The sequence below is a fragment of the Diadema setosum genome, chromosome 16 (assembly GCF_964275005.1).
Source record: "Diadema setosum chromosome 16, eeDiaSeto1, whole genome shotgun sequence".
In the NCBI taxonomy this organism is placed as follows: Eukaryota; Metazoa; Echinodermata; class Echinoidea; order Diadematoida; family Diadematidae; genus Diadema; species Diadema setosum.
In genome coordinates this window covers 8,657,984-8,676,970 of record NC_092700.1, presented here as the reverse complement: position 1 = coordinate 8,676,970, position 18,987 = coordinate 8,657,984, and the positions used below count along the sequence as shown (strand labels likewise).

General features: G+C 38.8%; 1 protein-coding gene across 1 annotated transcript in view; it reads left to right on the top strand.

The window, feature by feature from the left end:
* The window catches only part of LOC140239572 (protein tyrosine phosphatase type IVA 1-like), a 41,794-nt gene extending 22,807 nt beyond the window's left edge, over positions 1-18,987 (top strand). The window contains exons 2-5 of the mRNA XM_072319402.1: positions 7,400-8,463; positions 11,765-11,857; positions 17,584-17,789; positions 18,266-18,987. Of these exons, the coding sequence (XP_072175503.1) occupies positions 8,338-8,463; positions 11,765-11,857; positions 17,584-17,789; positions 18,266-18,380 (540 nt within the window). The 5' untranslated portion in view covers positions 7,400-8,337 and the 3' untranslated portion in view covers positions 18,381-18,987. The remainder of the gene's footprint in view (positions 1-7,399; positions 8,464-11,764; positions 11,858-17,583; positions 17,790-18,265) is intronic.

Sequence of the window (18,987 nt, the reverse complement as noted above, 5' to 3'; positions counted from 1 at the left end):
TGTGACATTATTGCAGTGCTACAAAATGTCAAACAAAAAGAAAATTTGATGTTGAGAAAAGAAAAAAAAATGGAAATTTGCATTTTAGGTTCTTTGGATACTTGTAAGGTATTGCCACTATCATTTCATCTACTGTAAAAGTGGAAATTTTCGCACATTTCGCGAAACCAGAAGCTAGCGCGAAAATAAAATCACGCGAATATTTTTGCGTGCCATATGTTCTAGTAGCTGAGGTCTTGATTCCGCGGAATTAAAAACACGCGAAACTCTTCTTATCTGGCCAAGCACGAAAAAATATCCACTTTTACAGTAATTTGTAATGTAGTTGCTTTCATTATCACACTTGATATAATTATGTAGGTGAATATCTGACATTCCATAACTTCCTCATCTTCGGTTTGATTTTGAAACCTCCACCGTTATGTTTGTTTTGAGCCCCCCCCCCAGACCGTGGTAAATTTCAAAGTTGACTTGTAGTTGTAGCATTGATTGTGTAGAATTACACACTTCGAGTGACGTACACATCGCAGGAACACACCCTGGCGCTCAGGTATCAAAGTTGACACGCACTTCGCCAGCTGTAGCAGCAAGCAAGAGGGAAGCACTGATCTTTTAGTCTCTACAGACAAAGCTGGAACATGAATAAACCAAACTCTCTCACTCACAGCCTGCGAAACAGTCCTTGCCGTTTGCATTTTTCACAGAGGATAACGAGACCCAGCAAGAATTGATTTAATACTTGAGTGGCCCTGCCCAGTTTGTTCTTCATTTTAAGTGCTGACATTACAGTACTTGTACAGTGTACCTTGGTTTTTCATCGTGTGTAGCGGTAAAAAAGTTCGACGGGTGCCTCGTGCCGAGACGGAAATAGTTCCTAACAAAAGCTGATGACATCTCTCAGGTGAAATTGGTCGGAGAAATGGGGAGGTGATCCCGGGGAATAATGCTCCTCGTCTGCAGCTAGATTTTTCCCTTGTGAGCGAACGTGAAGCGGAACATCTGCTTGCGATGCGGCTCTTTCTCTCTCTCTCTCAGAACAGAGGAATAGATGCAGTTTCGTCAAATATAAGGGGGATTTAGATCGACTAGCTTGCAATCCCCCCAATGTCTCGGACCCCCTGCCCATATTCCACATCGCTCACATCTCGTCTCTTCTCCCCCAAACTCTCATATCATTATCTTCTTCTTTTTTTCCATCCTCCAATCTGTATCATGGCATGGGTCGGCACGACTCTACATGCCTCTCATACTTTGTTGAGCTATTTCCAGCAGTGAGCACCGACGCAGTGATCACCCATGTTGCTTGGTGTGATCATTCGCAAACTAGGTCGTATGTGATCAGAAACTTTGCATGAGAGATTTTAAAGGCTTCGTGGAATGTGAATGTGGTTCTTTTATATGAACGGTGAATTTCTTGCAAATTTGCTTTTAAATTTTGTTTTAAAGCAACAGACTTTGTGTGTGAGAAATCTTGTAAATGTATCTGACACAAGAGCACTTGCAAAAGCTTCAGGATTTTCAAGCCTGGTATCATAATTAGATATCAAACACTCATCGCACTGAGAAATGGAACATTTGACGTCAGTGTATGTATCGTATGTCATTTTACTTCTAGATACGTGTACTTGCTATCTAAACACTGTACAGTTGTTTGGAAACAAACATGTGGAGCTCGATGACAAATGCATGAAAGATGTTAATATTTTTTATGATTTCAAATGTTTGGGAATTGTAGTTTGATAAGCTTGGATACATGAACCTCAGCAAAATATTGATACTGAGGTTTGTTATTACTGTCAAACATGTTTATCTTGTAGAAATAATGAAGAGGAACCTGTAGGGGAATGCGCTACATTTTCTTTCATTTATGAATTCACTGATTTAACAGGGCACTTTGACAGGAATGTCCATTCAACTAAGATTGGCAAGGGACCTGATAGAGTACATGTATTTTTTTGTGTGTGTGTTTGGTGTTTAATCATAAATTTTGTTCCCCTCAACCTACAGTGTAACTTTCACAAATATTGTGTGGTACAAGTTTGTATCCTCTTTGAATTTCATGGAATAAACAAAATAATGCAGCATTATTTTAGATGGCATAATTTATGCAAACCTTTGGGACTGTATGCCATATTTGATGGCTGTAAAAATGGACAAGTTGACTTCTGACAGTTGTGTGCTGACACTCTGCATTGGCCCTCGGAATTCAAGTAAAAGTTGTTTTTTGGTATTTGATTGACTTGGCACCGTTGGTGCTTTGAGGTGGAATTGTTTCTAGCTCTGTGTGTTGAACTACACTGTAGCTGGCACTGTACTGTTAATTTAAGGTGGACTAGGGTTGCGAACTGGGTGCTACATTCTGACCTGACAGTCATTCACTCTTGCCACCTGATTGATTGACACAAATCCAGATGTTCTCTCGTGGTGATCACAAGGCGCACTGTCGCAGGCTCAGTGTACCACTCTCGTAACCATGTTACGCACATCATGTGCTTCAGTGGGATTTGTATGGCCTATGGTAGCAAACAAAAATTTGCCCTTGCCCTATTGTTTGGGGCATTTTCAACGCTGGGTAGGCGCACATTCAATCAAACGTAGCCCGTGAAGAGGATGGGGGTATGACCACTACCACAAGGGGGGGGGGGGGGGGGGGAGTTGAAGACTTTCACTTGCTGTTCAATGGCCCCTTGCACAGCACTTAGTGCAGGAAGCCTCCCCTCCTTTGTTCAACTGTGAAGGAGTTCTTGCTAGTCTTGGAGGTGGCAGACCCCTTTTTCTATTGATTTTGTCTTTCAATGTGCATCATTTTGTGGGACTATTGTGTGTAGGGCAACTCCATAGCAGTAGTGCATTCTGATTATAACAGGTCGGGTGCTTAAGATTCATTTTATTATCTTTGGAGAAGTCAAGTTCCACTGTGGGAAAGTAGGAACAGTCATTCAGTTCCTCTACTCATGGAAATGTAATTTGTGTGATTATGTTCTTGATGATACACGACACTTGTGATTTTGAGTGTATTGATTTGTGAAACTTGATCAGTGAGTTTTTAACATCAACACAGTTGTTCTGGTACTTAGGCCTATACTCCAACCTCTTTTCCTCTTCTCTGTTCCCCCCGCCTTCTCTTATTTATTATTCCTTCATGGTTGGGATATACTTATACTGCAAACTTAAATACTGTAGTGACTCACATGTAGATGCCTGGCTGAATCTCAGTCTGCCGACAAGTGTAAGCTGTTCCCGAGACAAAGCAGTCTGTATGTCGTAGACTATATTGAAATGGGCCGTAGTACACACACAGGTTTACAGTATGTAGCAGTGGGTTCTGGGTTCACACAGGGGTCACGGATTTGGAGCTAGCAGTGTGTGTTGAGACCTCCCTGCTACAAAGTAGTAGTACTACTTGTATACGAGCATAATTCACTAGCAAGGATGGGTTCCAATTCTACAGCTGAATCCTGATAGTTTCCTGGTAAACTGATGCGTTAACGGGAGAACAAGGAAAGAGCTCCAAGAGGCGATAATGATTTTTGCAAGCCATGATTAGCAATGACAAACATGTGAATGTGTTAACATGGCACTATGGAAAGGAAATGGTGATTTGTGCCTTCTTTGTTAACAGTTGTCAATGGGTGTACTGCGGCTTTAAAGGTCTGTTTTACACCTACAGCAGCAATTATTTATGCCAGTATACTTGTGCTGTGGGATGGCTTATATTCTTTTTGTATCAGACCAGTTTGCAGTCCCGAGCAATGGTTCAAATGACCCAAAATTTTAGAATATCAAAACATGGCAACAGTTTGAAAGCTAGGTGTCGTTCACTTTCATGTGATACATAATCCAATAATCCAACTTTCTTTATTTTACCGAGCTCTTGTCTGATGTATTTTGATAGCAATGCAACCTTTGTAACTGTTCTCCATAGTCTTTAAAAGAATCACATTTTGTTTGTTTGTTGTTGTTGTTGTTGTTGTTGGATTTTTTTTTTTTTTTTTGGGGGGGGGGGAGCTGGAAACAAGAATGTGTAGCATTATGTACATGTAGGCAGATTTTGCTGAAATATGACAAGATCTTTTAATTTTATCTTGACAAACTGTCTAAGGAATCTCAGTATCTTGTTGACATCTTAAATGATGCAATAAGATGACTTTTTTTTTTTTTTAAAGAAAAAAACAACCATTGTGCTCTATAGGAGAGATCTGTGGAACTTCACCACAAATTGGCTACATGTAGGTAAAAGCCAAAATTATATTCAATCATCCAAACATTGGCAAATTGTCACATATCTTGTAACCATGAGTTCCTCATATAGTGTATGCATACAGCTGTAGATCTGCCTTCATCCCCTGGCTGGATCACTAACATTGATTTTTTCTTCATGTCGTGCAAGAGATGTTCGTTTGTTAAATGTCCCGGGGGGGGGGGGGGGGACGCTAGGTGTCATTTGAGGTATCTCCTTGATGTTTGTACGATGTAGATAGGTGAAATTGCTATTTAAAAAATCCAGGTTTACATACAACCACTTGCTGGTTTTAAACTTTGTTCAACTAAAATTCAACTGACTGGTGGGCTCGTAAAAGGGATGGGCATCCACCCCAATGACCAATCCAGCAAACTTTGTGGGAGAATTAGTGTATTATGTCTCGTGAAGTCTGTATTGATTTATCATATTTTTATTCTCTTACCCCCCCCCCCCCACAAATATCTTTCCCTTTAAGATCTGAATCATGAAGCGATGCATACACTGTAGGCCTACATGATATGAGCACAGTGTTAGCCTACATGCTGCAAGTCTACCAACATTTGTGTGCCAGCTGTATAGGAAAAAGACAATAACAAGGAAACATACATTACCCTCTGCAAACAAATTTTGAAACCACACTTTCTCATCAACCTCGACTTGTTTTTACCTGTTCAGATTTCCCCGGCATGGGCATTATTGAGCAGTATATGCTGAGAGGGATTTCATCTTCAGAAGGAAGAACTGTTGTGAAATATGGGATTTCCCAGTGTAGGTCATGGCAAATTGGGATTCAGTCTGTGATGTGTTTTTCCAGACTAGTGAAAGTGGATCATAAAGGACACTTTGAATTGAAAATTGTTCAGATTTTAAAATTCAAAAATCTAGCAGTGATTAGTTTATGTTATCGTGGTGCAAATAATATATGGTGGTTGAACTGTAAAAGGAAGAGTGCTTTGCAATGCCCCCCTTCCTTCCCCAAAGTAGGGCAACGTCGTCGTCTCCTGGTAAATTAAATCAGCTCAATTTGAGTGCTTTGCAAATCTGGGAGGGACTGACTTGTCTGATCTGCGTCGGTCTGCGGCCACATTCCAGCGCCTGAGACTGCAGAAGGAAGAGGGATGGACGACAAGGAAATTGAATGCGTTTTGGCGACGCCAGGCGACTTTTGCTCTGGAAAGCTCGCTGGCCTGCAGTGTGGTCTGCCCTCTCTCTCATAATAAATCTTTCCACACATATACATTGTACTGTAGCTTCTTTAAAGACAGATAAGGTTGTACAATGTATCCCTTTTGCAAACACCACAAAATTTTGCATGGTTGAAAAATAATGCCTCCCAACATTATGTGTGAAATCTTGTAAACCATATTCCTACACCTTTAGAGTTTTTTGAAAAAGAAATGGAAAACCAACCTCATGTCACTCAAGACTTTGCTCCCTTTCTGCACCTGGAATGACTGTACGATTTTTTGTTATGCCTCCGCCACAAAGTGGTGCCGGAGGCATAATTTTTTGTTTATTTATTTATTTATTATATATATTTTTTTTTTTGAGGGGGGAGCTGAATAGATTCACTGGAAAGCTTTAGCATTGTTTCCCTTCCATCATAAAGAAGTTTCCACTTTCCACCGCAAAACAGGCCATCGGCTCCAATTCGCGAAAAATTCATGCTGCGAATATATCATGTTTTACAGTATGTATCTGCAGTACCAGGTATACAGCATATCCAGTGTATGTATACATGCCTGCAGTTATTGAGTGCTGTTCATTGGTCTGGGTGATCGTAAACACAATTGTGTTGAGTCATTACCCATAATCTTTTTTTTTTTAATAATTCTGTTGCAACAGAAGTTTAATGTCATTCGCATTGTGTTAGAGTTGAAGGTATTCATCTTATATTACATCATTGTGCAAGACAGGGCTGTCATTAACCTTGGAAGACATGCTTTGTAGACAAGAACATTATGTTTATTACATATTTCGTGAAGGCACGTTCATTAATGTACGTGTGCAAATGGATCAGGCAGTCCATACGGCCAATGACTGCAAGGGCTGCAGTGGTGCAAGTTCAGCCCCGGTGCATATCAAGTATGTGGAATTACGGCAAAATTGTTCCACAGTACTTGAGCCGATGCCAGGTTCAAGTGCTTGTTAAACTTTAAACCCATCTAGGGAATATTTGCTCTTTATATTGTCTCAATTTTGCCCCCCCCCCCTTGGAAATCTGCCATCTGCATGTGATATTTGCAGAGGGCATGAAGTTTAGAGTGGCCAACCAGTATGTATAGGGACATGATTAACCAAAATGCCTAACTATACTGAATATTTAGCAAAGCTGCTTGTACTATTGTAAAAGGCATTTTCAATACAAAGTGGTATCACAAAGTGGTGGCATCTTGTACTTGGGAATAGTGTGACCGTAAAGCTGTTGCTGGCATAGAGTTTGATATGATGTTTCACGCATAATATGTGCTTTGTTAGTCAGTGTGAAAGATGCAGCAGGTATGAGAGGCATGTCTGGTGTCTAGAGAAAACAATACTGTAGAACCAAAAATTTTTGCATGCATGAAACTTTCACGAATTTCGTGAGGGGCCGAGATCTGCTAACGTCAAATGGATAGTGTGAAAGTGTTTTGTCTACAGAATGGATTGAATGCAAGTGGCGACTCGTGAAAGTTTCGTGTCGTGAAAAAGGTCGTCAGCTCCAAACCTGAAAGTTTCTGGCTGTGAATGTTTTGGGTTGTACAGTTTCAGCACTACGCAGTAATGGAAAACACCAAGCTGTATCTACTTGAAGCTAGCATTTGTGCCTTCCCCTGCCATTGAAGATGCATTTGAGTCATGTTTATAACAGATGAGTGCAGTGTACAATGTAAATCTGTGTGGAAACTCCCCTTTTCGGGCAAATATTTGTGCAATTGTCAGTGAGTGCTGAAGAACAATAGGTCAATTTGAATCTTGTGTGATTGAAGTGCATTAGATTTGTAGGATGCATTGATTGGAGAGAGAGAGCGTAAACATGTTTTTAAGCATGAATATAAAGCTTAGTTTAACTGTTTTTGCTTGTGTCAGAAATTCACAGTCTTATCTCTTCCTGCAAGCCAATGACAATCTTATTATTATGTGTCTCCTCATTTTTACACGTTTCCTCTTCTCCAGGTTTCAGCTATCTGCATCCAAGCATTTATGGCGTTTGTATTGGACTCTGGAGAATACTGCCAAAGCCAACACAAATAAACTGACATCGGACTAAAGAGAGACTTGTTTTCGGGCCAAGTGTGCTGCAATTTCCACCGGATTGTACTCTCACGGCACTCGTGTGGGAGCACTGCCGCATTTGGGAAGAACACATAAGTCGCATCTACATAGATGAAGAAGAACGCCAGCTCTCCATGAGAGAGAGGTAGCGTTCGTTTGTTAGTTCGGAGTCTCCCCCCTTCACCGCGACCATCTCATTTTTTTCGCCCCCACCTACAGGGGTGTGAGCCTAAACTCGTGCAATTCCTCCGCCTATGTGGTGCATTTGTGACGATTCGGCGTGTGCTTGCCGACACTGCCGCGGACAGACCCACGGATGGGGTAAGGCTTCGGTGTGCCGCTGTGCGCCGCTCGAGAGAGAACTGCGAAGGCACGTGCCTCTAAGGTGTGTGAGAATCCGAAGACCCGAGCGGTAATTCTACCGTGGGAAGCAGGGTTTCCCCCCCTTCGTAGCCTCTTAGCCATTATTGTTTTGTTTTTATTTTCCCCCTATTATTCATATTTTCCCCTTTTATAAAAATATTACCCTAATAATCTCCACCATCCGCTTGGAGAACAAAGCCACACTTCTTGCGCCATCTGGCCATATTCCACTCTCAAATTTGAGGTGTGCGTGTCACGTTCCAGTTTCCGACTCTTTTCCCCCATTCCAACCAACCCCCTTGCACTCTTCCTCTCACACTCTTTAACATCCCCCTAAGAAAAATTGTCCAAGTTTGTTGCCGCTGTTGCCTGCAAAAGGACGGACTGTGCTTCTGAAGAGGACGTCAGGAAAAGGGAAGTTTTTTCTCTCTCAAATCCATCCCGGTCTTCATCTTCTGTCGATCGTCTTTCCATCCATGAGGAACCACAACATGAGTTCAGTCAGGAGCGTCCGCCCCGCTCCCGTGGAGATAATGCACAAGCACATGCGCTTTCTCATCATCCACAACCCGGACAAGAACGGCATGGACCACTTCATCAAGGTACGGTTTCGCCACATTTGTGTGTTTTGTTTTGTTGTGAAAAATGAGAAAAGAAAATGAGATTACCAAAGTATTGTAAAAGTGGATATTTTCGTGCGACTAATTTTTCGCGCTTGGCCGGGTAAGAAGAGTTTTGCATGTTTTTAATTCCGCGGAAGCAAGACATCACGCACAGGAACTTTATATGGCAAGCAAATATATTCGCGTGCTTTTATTTTCGCGCTAGTTTCTGGTTGCGCGAAATGGGCAAAAATTTCAACACTGTGAAAATTTCCACTTTTACAATAACGCAGCTTTTTGAATGATAACAAATACAAACAAAGGGAAACTGACCGGAAATATTTATATAATGTACATGAAAACTGACCAAAGAAAATGGGAGTCCATCAGGATATAATGTTTTATTATGTATGGGAGATTTCTCATTGCATACACTCCTCTATTGAAAACTTACATATAAAGCACATCTGAACATGGGGAAAAAGAAAGGAGCGTTTTTATGTTTTAATGGCCAAATGTATGGTTAATACCAATCGTGAATTTGGGGGGTCCCAAAAATAGATGAATTTATTAAGTGCAGTCAATGACATTTCATGAAGCAGAAGAGATGCTGTGCTGCTTGAAGGGAGTCAGAGTGTTTCTCACACAGTTCATGGTAGGGTAGAATTAAAAGTATCGTCTCGGCAAATGACATGGGCTTCACAATAAGGAAGTGGAGTGAAGGGGAAGTCTAGTCCAAGTGAAGAGATATATTTTGAATGAAAGCAGCGACATAGAATCAAAGGACATGGAAAGTACTTATACATTACAATGTATTTAATACTTACTTTGAACTCGTGTGAAAAAGCGTGTAGATACTTTGAGTGTTAGTGAATAATATGATATTGTTTCCCACGAGCAAGCCAAAGTATACAGCTTTTATCTCATCTGTCTATTGTTGCATTGTTGCATCTTCTGACAGACATCAAAGATTTGTGTGTGTATGTGTATGTGTGTGTGTGTTTGTGTGTAATTTGTTGTGATGGAATGTTAATATAATTGATGTTATGCAATATATGAACAAGTTTTTTTTATCAAAAATACCGTACATGTATGTCCCCCGAAAGAATTACAATGGGACCCTCCGCAATGATAACTTTAAAAGTAGTGAGTCAATCCAAATAAAATTTCAGGGTATGAAACCACAACTTGTTTCCCACATCTTACAAAAAAACCTAATTCAGATTGCTTCAGTGGTCAAAGAGAAATGAGGAGTTTTGTAGAGCATGTCAGGAAGCCCTTTCCTCCAAGTTCTGTCCATTGTGTTCACACATGGGCATTACTATGCAGTTCCAAGAGCATCCAAGTGCTCAACTTGGAAGAATCAGACCCATGAGAAAGATTCACATTTCTCTGTGAATGAATTGAATGAGGTTTTCTGCAAAATATAGCTACATGTAAGATGTTATATTTTAAGACCCTGAAGTAGCACTTAGACAGTTTAATCATATTGGAAGCACATCAGTGCAAAAATCAAGTTTTATTTTTGTTTTTGTTTTTGTGGGGGGAGGGGGACATACAGTTATATACAGTGTACTGTACATACATGTATTTGAAGAGTTTGTTTGCAAAAACCGATAAATCCATTTTTGAAGATTTTGAAGTACGGTATCTGTCATAAAATACAAAATAATACCTTTAAAATGATATATTGGTCACTACATATAAAGGTATATTTTTGAAGTTATGGTCAAAAGAAGCAAAAATTTTCTTATTATTCTCTTTATTTTTCTTGACCTTTAATCGCAAATATCTACATTTGACAAATATGGACTTATCGGTTTTTTGCAAACAAACTCTTCATTTGCAATGATGCAAATGATACATGGGGATGTTCAAGCAAAGGTGAAGGGCAGGGTAGTTTTTCAGATGTGTGAGATACACTGCAGTATATTGTGAGATGTACATGTAGGTTTCAACACAATATGAAGTATCACATGGTGCTCGTCTAAAATTGCATTTGATATGCAAAAATATGATGGTTATTTGTCATGTGACTACTACATGACTAACATAAAATGTTAGTCATGTGACTACCACATGAGTATTTAAACATAAAATGTTCAATCAAAATGCTAGCCATAATTTTTTTTTTTTTCGAGAAAAATAATTTCTTTATGATTTTGCCGGAGATACATGTACATTGAAATCAAAATCAAAATAAAACCAACACTTAAAAAGGACAGTATTGACGGAGCTGAGGATTTGGCTTTTAACTTTTTGCGAGATACCAAGAAACCACTTTGAAATGGTACAAATCATGCCATTCTAAGAGGAATTCTCTTAGAATTACATTGTACATGCTCTTTCATATTTCATTAGAGGTTTCTCATTGTCTCACCCAAAAATGTTAAAAACCTGAAGTTAGGTCTCAACCAAAACTATACGAGCCCTTTAAAGGGGCATTCCGGACGATTTTCATAATTTCACATCATGTAGTACATAAATCGACAGCTTCATGTATAGATTTGTAGAATTTATTGTGCTTCTTGAGCAGAGAAACAGTACTTTCAAAAACCTTAAACAAATTACACTGAACAAAGATGATGACATAGGAGCCTCACATATCTCAGAAATGTAGCAGTGTCATTCCATTACAATACCGCATGCTTGCAAGCTCACCTGTGTATAATCTATGCATGCCTTCTTCTTTTGTTCTGCTTCCTTGAGCCACATCTCATGCATTCTTATGGTGAGGCTGCCATGTCATCATCCTTGTTCATTGCAATTTGTTAGAAATTCCGAAAACATTCTTATTTTTCATCCCAATCATTATAAATCCTGAAACTCTGTACCCAGTATAACTAATTTATATATGTTCAAATGTAAAAATTTGAAAATCATCCGGAGGTCTCCTTTAATATAGTTATGTACGAGAAGTCATTGATGGTTGTTGTTGTTGTTGTTGTTGTTGTTGTTGTTGTTGTTTAATCATTATTGTTGAGGATGCCTTGGTTTAATACTAATGACGTGACAATGCGGGCATAAAAATAAAAGTTTTAGAAACATCTGGCTCTCATGTTTGATGCCAGTGGTACGTCATTTCCTTTGTTCAAAACAACTTTGTCTTGGGACATAAATTCACTTTTGACAGTTGGGGACAAGGGAAAGAAGGATGTTACTTAACAACAGAAGTCTATGTTTTTGTCTGCACTTGCGTCAGCAGACGAAACCTGCCATCGTGTTTGCTATCAAGTGCAATCGTGTTACTCTATGTTTTTCCTCTCGTCAATGTTTCGCCTCTCGCTTTCTGTCATGCCAGGAGCTGAAGCAGAGGCAGATTAAGGAGGTAGTGCGTGTGTGCGAGCCTACGTACGAGGCCTCCATCTTGAAACAGGAGGAAATTGAGGTCATTGTAAGTATGGATTCCCAGTTTTTTCCTTTCACTCATTTCTTCCTTTCACAGTTTGTTTTTTCTTTCTTCCTCTCATTTTTTTTTTTGTTTTTATTTTTTTTTAAATAAACTTGTTTTTCCATTCTATCTTTAAAGGTCCTGTTTACCTTTGGGAGCAGTGATTTCAAAAATGTTCAAGATATCACATTTGATGCATATGTGTCGATCAGTTGTATCACAAAACATCCTACCGTATAAAATTTTTGCAATAAAGCCTAAAATATAAGGAGATATCACTATTTTTCTCATCAAACCGTAACTGTAGATGGTTTAATATGAAAACATTTTTATTATAACTATTGTTCACTTTTTGTATATTTAACAATACTTTACATTGATTATACTGTGTCTGGTTCAAATTTCTACATTTTTTGTTTCTATCCCTAACTCACATTTTAGAACTATTTTGAAGCACTAATGCTGGGATTTTGTTTCATCTGCAAATAGTAAATTGTGCCTTTAAATGGCTTTCTCTTTAGATTTGCTTTTCTGGTTGAAACCCATCATTCTTTATAATACAGGAACTTGTTTTTGTATTCTCTTTTGCTAAAAACAACCAGCAACCTAAGGTTTCATGGCACGGCATGGGTCTGAATTCAAACTTAATAGCAGAAGCCCTTTGAAAAATAGCCACTGCAGGACTCTTCATAAAAGGAAATGGGTTCATGGTACGCTGAGATGGTAGATTATTGACGCAAAACACCACATTATGGCTTGCTGTGGCAGTGAGCAGCGTTCTCACTCTTACTTTTTAACCGTGACAGTCAATCTGATGCAAGCAATGGTGAAATGAGTGCAATCAGCTTGATCCTAACATGTAGAAGAAACATTTAGAATAAAAGATTATGCATGTTTTTGTTGTTGTTTTTTTTTTCTTAAATTGACAAAGGCATTGCTTTACAAGCTCAGGTTGTTCTACAGTAAGACCTGGGATTAATATGTTGCCATTTCAGAGTTTCTTTAAAGCCATACAGTTTCATGGAAGAAATTTGTTGCACATCTTTTATACTGCACAAGTTATTTTCGCGTACAGATTTTTTTTTTTTTTTTTTTGAACGAGGTCACGCACATTTTCACAATATGTTGTTTTTGCAAATGGACACCAAGGCTATCGCAAGTGCACTGTTACATGTACCTTTATCGCTTGGCAGCATTTTTTGCATATTGTTAATTTCGCGGTCCAACAGTGATTGCTAAATTTGTAATTTATTAAACCCTCATGAAAAAACAGCTTTTTATATACAATATGTTTTTCATCATTCAGTGGTCACCAGAGTATCACCACATATCACATAATATATATCAGAGAACATTGGAGTAAACTGGTTAATTGCACAAAATTAGTCCCCCCCAAAAAAAAAACAAAACAAAACAAAAAAAAAAAAAAACAAAAACAAAAACCAAAAAACCAAACAAACCCCCAAAAAACAAAACAAAAAGAAGATTGAAAATTTGTTAGTTTCAGACAAAAACTTTCTAACTCTTAATCGTGCAAACATGTTGCCAATCTAAGGATGCTGTATAAATCTTGCAATTTTAAAAGAGGCTTCTGATAATTCTTTAGCCCCCCCCCCCAAAAAAAAAAGAAAAAAGAAAGAAGAAACAACCCACAAAATTTGTTATACAAGTACAGTTATGTACGGGTAGCTGTTACGATTGTATTTGGCCAAATTTGGGCTGAAACAAAAGAGAAGTTTTTATTCTACCACTGTGAAACGCTAGCAATTAATCATTAGAAATTGTTATCAAAAGATGTGGCATCAAAACCACAGAAAAGCTGTTTCAGGAACCCGATATGTTAAAGGGATTTTTTTTTTTCTACAGCAGACACCCCCTCCAACCCTTAAAGGGAAGGTAAACCCAAAGAGCAATGTGGATTGAATGAAAGCAGCAACATCAGTAGAACACATCAGTGAAAGTTTGAAGAAAATCGGACAATCGATGCAAAAGTTATGAATTTTTAAAGTTTTGGTGTTGGAACTGCTGGATGAGGAGACTACTAGAGGTTATGACGTATGAGAGGACAACAATATAAAGGCTATATAAAGAAATTTTCACAAAAATTCATTTTTCATGAAAACCACAAATTCCATCAACTTGATGCTGACATATGTTAAGGGTAGCAATTATTCCCCCTGCTTTCTGAAAGCGGTTAGGCAAGTGCCTTTTTGTGATGCTAGAAAAGTGAATTTTTGTTGATTTTCCTTTATATTTTCTTTATATTGCTGTCCACTCATACTTCATAACCTCTAGTAGTCTCCTCATCCAGCGGTTCAAACACCAAAACTTTAAAAATTCATAACTTTTGCATCGATTGTCCGATTTTCCTCAAACTTTCACTGATGTGCTTTGCTAATGTTGTTGCTTTCACTCAATCCACATTGCTCTTTGGGTTTACCTTCCCTTTAATGAGTATATTTTGGTTTGCTCTTGTTCACAACCCCATTGTCCCAGCTTTTTTATGCCCTTCAGAATATTGGCAGGTTGCCTACATGTATGTTTTATTTTCCAGCTTGTGCAAGCAATGGGTAAAAATGAGCCAGCATGAGCAGCAACAACCAAAAATCCCAACAATTTAGATTAACTGTAAGATAAATAAGATACTTACAAACACACACACACACACACACACACACATGTGCACACCTTTGGAAATTAAGGCTTTGTTTAGCCATAAAATGTCTTCCAGTTTGTTTTTCATGGTTAAATACCCTTTGTTCTCGACACTTGAAAAAAAGGTATTGTGTTTGAAAGTGTCTATTATATCAAAGTTTCCAGCCCACTGAAAATCAAAACTTCACAGTCACGCATGTTTATGCTACTATTATGTCTGTGATAGTATCTACACGGAGCTATGAAAATCTGCCCTTGAATATGATCATTGTCAATAAAACAATTGAAAAGCTCTGAGTTGAGTTCTGTACCATACTTTATTCTTTTCTTGGAAAATAATATTGGATAAACAAGTGTGTTTGTCATCCACATCATAATAAAGCTTGACATTTAGCCATTTCAATGATAAACAATGTCCTTCATCTATTTTGCAATTTACACTTGACAAAGTTTAGAGGCAGTTGATGAATGGCAATAACAATGTCAGACAATGTCTTTACATTTTATTTATTTTGTTGTTGTTGTTTATTTGTCAAAGCTTAAAGGGTGTGTACAGTTCTGGTCGAGGTGAGGATTTAGCTTTTAACGTTTTGCGAGATATTCAGAAACCACTCTATGAAATGTCAAAGAGCTTGCACTTCTAAGGGGTATCAAAAGTTTATTCGATGAAAATCGGTTTTGAAATGGCTGAGATATCCAAAAAACAAGGTGAAACAAAGAGATCCTAATAAAGTTGTGGCATGTCGCCTTTTATTATTAGCACTTTTTTGGATATCTCAGCCATTTGAAAACCAATTTTCATCAAATAAACGTTGAATCCTTTTTAAAATTACATGCTCTTTCATATTTCAGAAGAGGCTTTTCATTATCTCACTTAGAAATGTTCAAAACATGAATCCCCACCTCAACCAGTACTGTACAGTCCCTTTAAAATGTCAATGATTCAAAGATACCCAACACAATCACAGGATTTGGGGGATTGCTGTGCTCATACTTTGGACAAACAATGTCACAGTTATCAAAAAGCTTTAGACTCAAAGGCTAGCTCCTGTTCTGTATGAATGTGCATGTAACTGTTATGCCTGTTACTGAAAAAATCTTTTCTTGTTTTGATTGTGGAGGGATTGGGTGGGGTTGAACTACTGCCCCCTCCCTTCTCCCCTCACCCCCCCCCCCCATCCCCACTCTCCCCTGGTGATTTCTAAGACTTACACTGCAAGCTAGCATATAAAATATGAAAGGTGGGCCATCCCTTTTGCATTCCTTCCCAAATAGCACAGAACATGATATATCCACCAGAATGACAAGACTATTTGTAAAGCTATAACATTTCTGTGATATATAAAGGTTGTTAGCCGTTCAAATTCAAATAATGTATACCAAATGCTCACCGTAACATTCTGTGTATGAGGCACAGCTGCATATACAGTGTACTAATCCTTGTGTGATTGTAATATAGTTATACATGTACTTCCAACAATATACATGTTAAAGCAGTCAGAAAGGAAGAATTCACTAGCTTCTTTTACTTTGTTATCTATGGCAAATAACAACACACCACTACATGAACTTAAAGTGCATCACACAGGTCTGTAAAACTAGACTAGTAGTTTAGATTTTGTAATTTTTTTCGTAGTACGAAAAATTATTTGAAATCATTCAGTCAATTCAACTCGACAAATAAAAACCCTCTTGAGTTCAAAATTTGCAGGAGGTTTTCAAATAGTGCTTTCTGCAACACCTACATGTAAGTGTTCTCACCAAATTTTCAAAAATTTGCATGCAAAAGGGATGATATGTCTTTAACTAAGGATTGGATAGGAAGCATGTCAATATATTCACCGTGGATACACGCAAATCTTTCAACATATGCATGGAATAGAAAGAGGAAGCGAAAGTGCTGGCAGGAAGTGATTAAAGATATGTTCTTTGGTGGAGGAAAAAAAAAACAACTAATAAAAAGCTGATAATAACCCCAGAAATATGAGTAGCATGTAGGGGAAACTATAAGAGTTAATGGGGTATGTATTGCAGTTTAAATGCTCCAGTTTGCCTGCAGTAGGTGCAAATCTGCAGTTCCGGAGATTCTAGTGATACAGCGGGCATGAATTTATACACTCGTGATCGACTTGAGAGGATTGTACTGAAATTGAAAAATGGAATAATAAGTTGTGAAATCTTTACTGTTTATTTGATTTTTTTATTATTTTTTTTTTTTTTGGTTAGCCATTTCAGTTTTGAAGCTCTTTTGGTTGTGAAGAAAAACAGGGCAGTGTGATATTTCTAATGTATGTCAGGTATTAACGTTTTGTTTGGAGTGTGTTTGGTTGGTATTTTCCTTGAGCAACTTCCTCTGCAGCCATTACTATGCCTTTGTGGGTACTAGCTTGGAGTTGCAGTGAGTTGGTTGAGTTCAGTGATCCCAAAAGAGTCTCAAATGTTGCCTCCATCATGATTTTTGAGAGGTTTTTATCACCCTGTGCAAGCATCAAATTCTTCTAACTATTCAAACAGGATAACTTCTTGTGTTGACAAGATTTTTTAATCTATCTATTTGTTTGTTTATTTGTTTATATTTTGGTAATTGTTTTATAATCAAGGATGTAGTGCAATGCTATTCCAAACTCATGGTCATCATTTTTGTACGTGTAGTTTATTTTCCCTGCTCTTCGGGTTTGAACATTTCATTTCCCCTATAGCATTTTTTCCAGGCTGCCTGGTTAGTGATATCCACTTAAGATAGTAAGACCAGTTTTCCTTTCATTCATTCATACATTCCTTCCTTCCTTCCTTCATTCATTCATTCATTACAACAACAAAAAAATGATAGTTTAATTTCTCATATAACTTTTCTTTTAGGCTGCCTCGTTAATGATATCCACTTTAGATAGTAAAACCAGTTTTTCAATAAAAAGAAAAAAAAAAACAACAACAACAACAGCCCCAAAACATTTAATCAAACAAGTAAAGATAATGTCATACATTGTATAACTGGACAACATCCTGTGTCTTTGACCATCTCTGAAGCTGTCAAACGAGTTCCATTCTCTTTCTCTGTTTATGTGCAATCCCAGGACATGGCCTTTGATGACGGAGGCGTCCCATCCACCGAGATCATCGACAAGTGGCTGGACCTCCTGAAGGTGCGCTTCCGCGAGACGCCCCGGAGCTGCGTGGCCGTGCACTGCGTGGCCGGCCTTGGCCGCGCCCCGCTCATGGTCGCCCTGGCTCTCATGGAGGCGGGCATGACGTACGAGGACGCGGTGGCCTTTGTGCGAGAGTGAGTCTCAACTGATGCAGAAAGTTTGAAATCTTCCAGTCAGAATGCAGAAGAATTCTCAATTTTGTTGGACCATTGCAGCAGAGTAAACTGTGTAGTCACATAGTGAAAATCTCCTCTGCACTATTCAAAGAGCTCTTCACAGAAAGACGTCAACTATTGTGGTTTTTACATCTTACATATATCTATTTACATCTTACTTTTCTTTCATTTCTGTGATGTTGAGGGTTTGTTGAGAGAGCCAGCTACTAAATGAAGAAAAAGAAAAAAAAAATGGAGCATACTTTTAACTGCATTTCCACATATCATGGGCTAGTCAAAACTGAATGACTTAGTAATGACAAGACGAGTGAATATTGAAGGCTATGAATGTAGGGTATTGTCAAACCTCGAAACCGTAGTACTGTATCTTTGTTCAATTCATTCTTGTTGAATGCATGTTTTTTTCCTATTTTCTTTTTCACCGCCTCTCACAGGAAGCGTCGCGGCGCCATCAACGCCAAGCAGCTCAACTTTCTGGAGCGCTACAAGACGCGACTGCGCATGAAGCAGCCCAAGAACGGCAAGGGCGAGTCCTGCTCCGTCATGTGACTTGCTTTCTCCGCCCCCCGTCCAGCTGTCTGCCTGGTCCATGATCTCCATCGTTTGATGGCCCATCGTCATATTTTTCCGTGTGCATCCTCTCTCGTTGCTCCTTATCCTCCTTCTCCTCTTCACCTCCCCCCCCCACCCCACCCCAAAGTCTGCTTCTTCAGAACAGAAAGGCATATGATTCCATTGATCTCAGAAAGAACTAGGCCAACGAATACCGAAGACCTCCCACTTGTGTTTTAGACAGCGACTGAAGTCATCGCTCTTCAACAAAACAGCCATCCCCAAGACTCTACCACACCGACCTCGTGAAACTTGGCCAGGTGTGGCAAAGCCGGAGCGTCTCACCAAAAGGGATGCACTCTTATAAATCTTTAACCTTGTGACTGCCGCTAAAAGTACCTAAAACTTTGTATCTCACACACACACAAAAAAAGAGAGTGCAGATTTCACAAAGTTAGGTATGACACTCTACATAATCTTGCAAATCCAAAAGAGATTAAGACATTTCTATTAACAGCCTCTGAATTATTTCACAAATTACTGATAGAATCTGTCTGATACTGAATGATAAAATTGATCCGTGTCATGAAGAATCTCTGGAAGC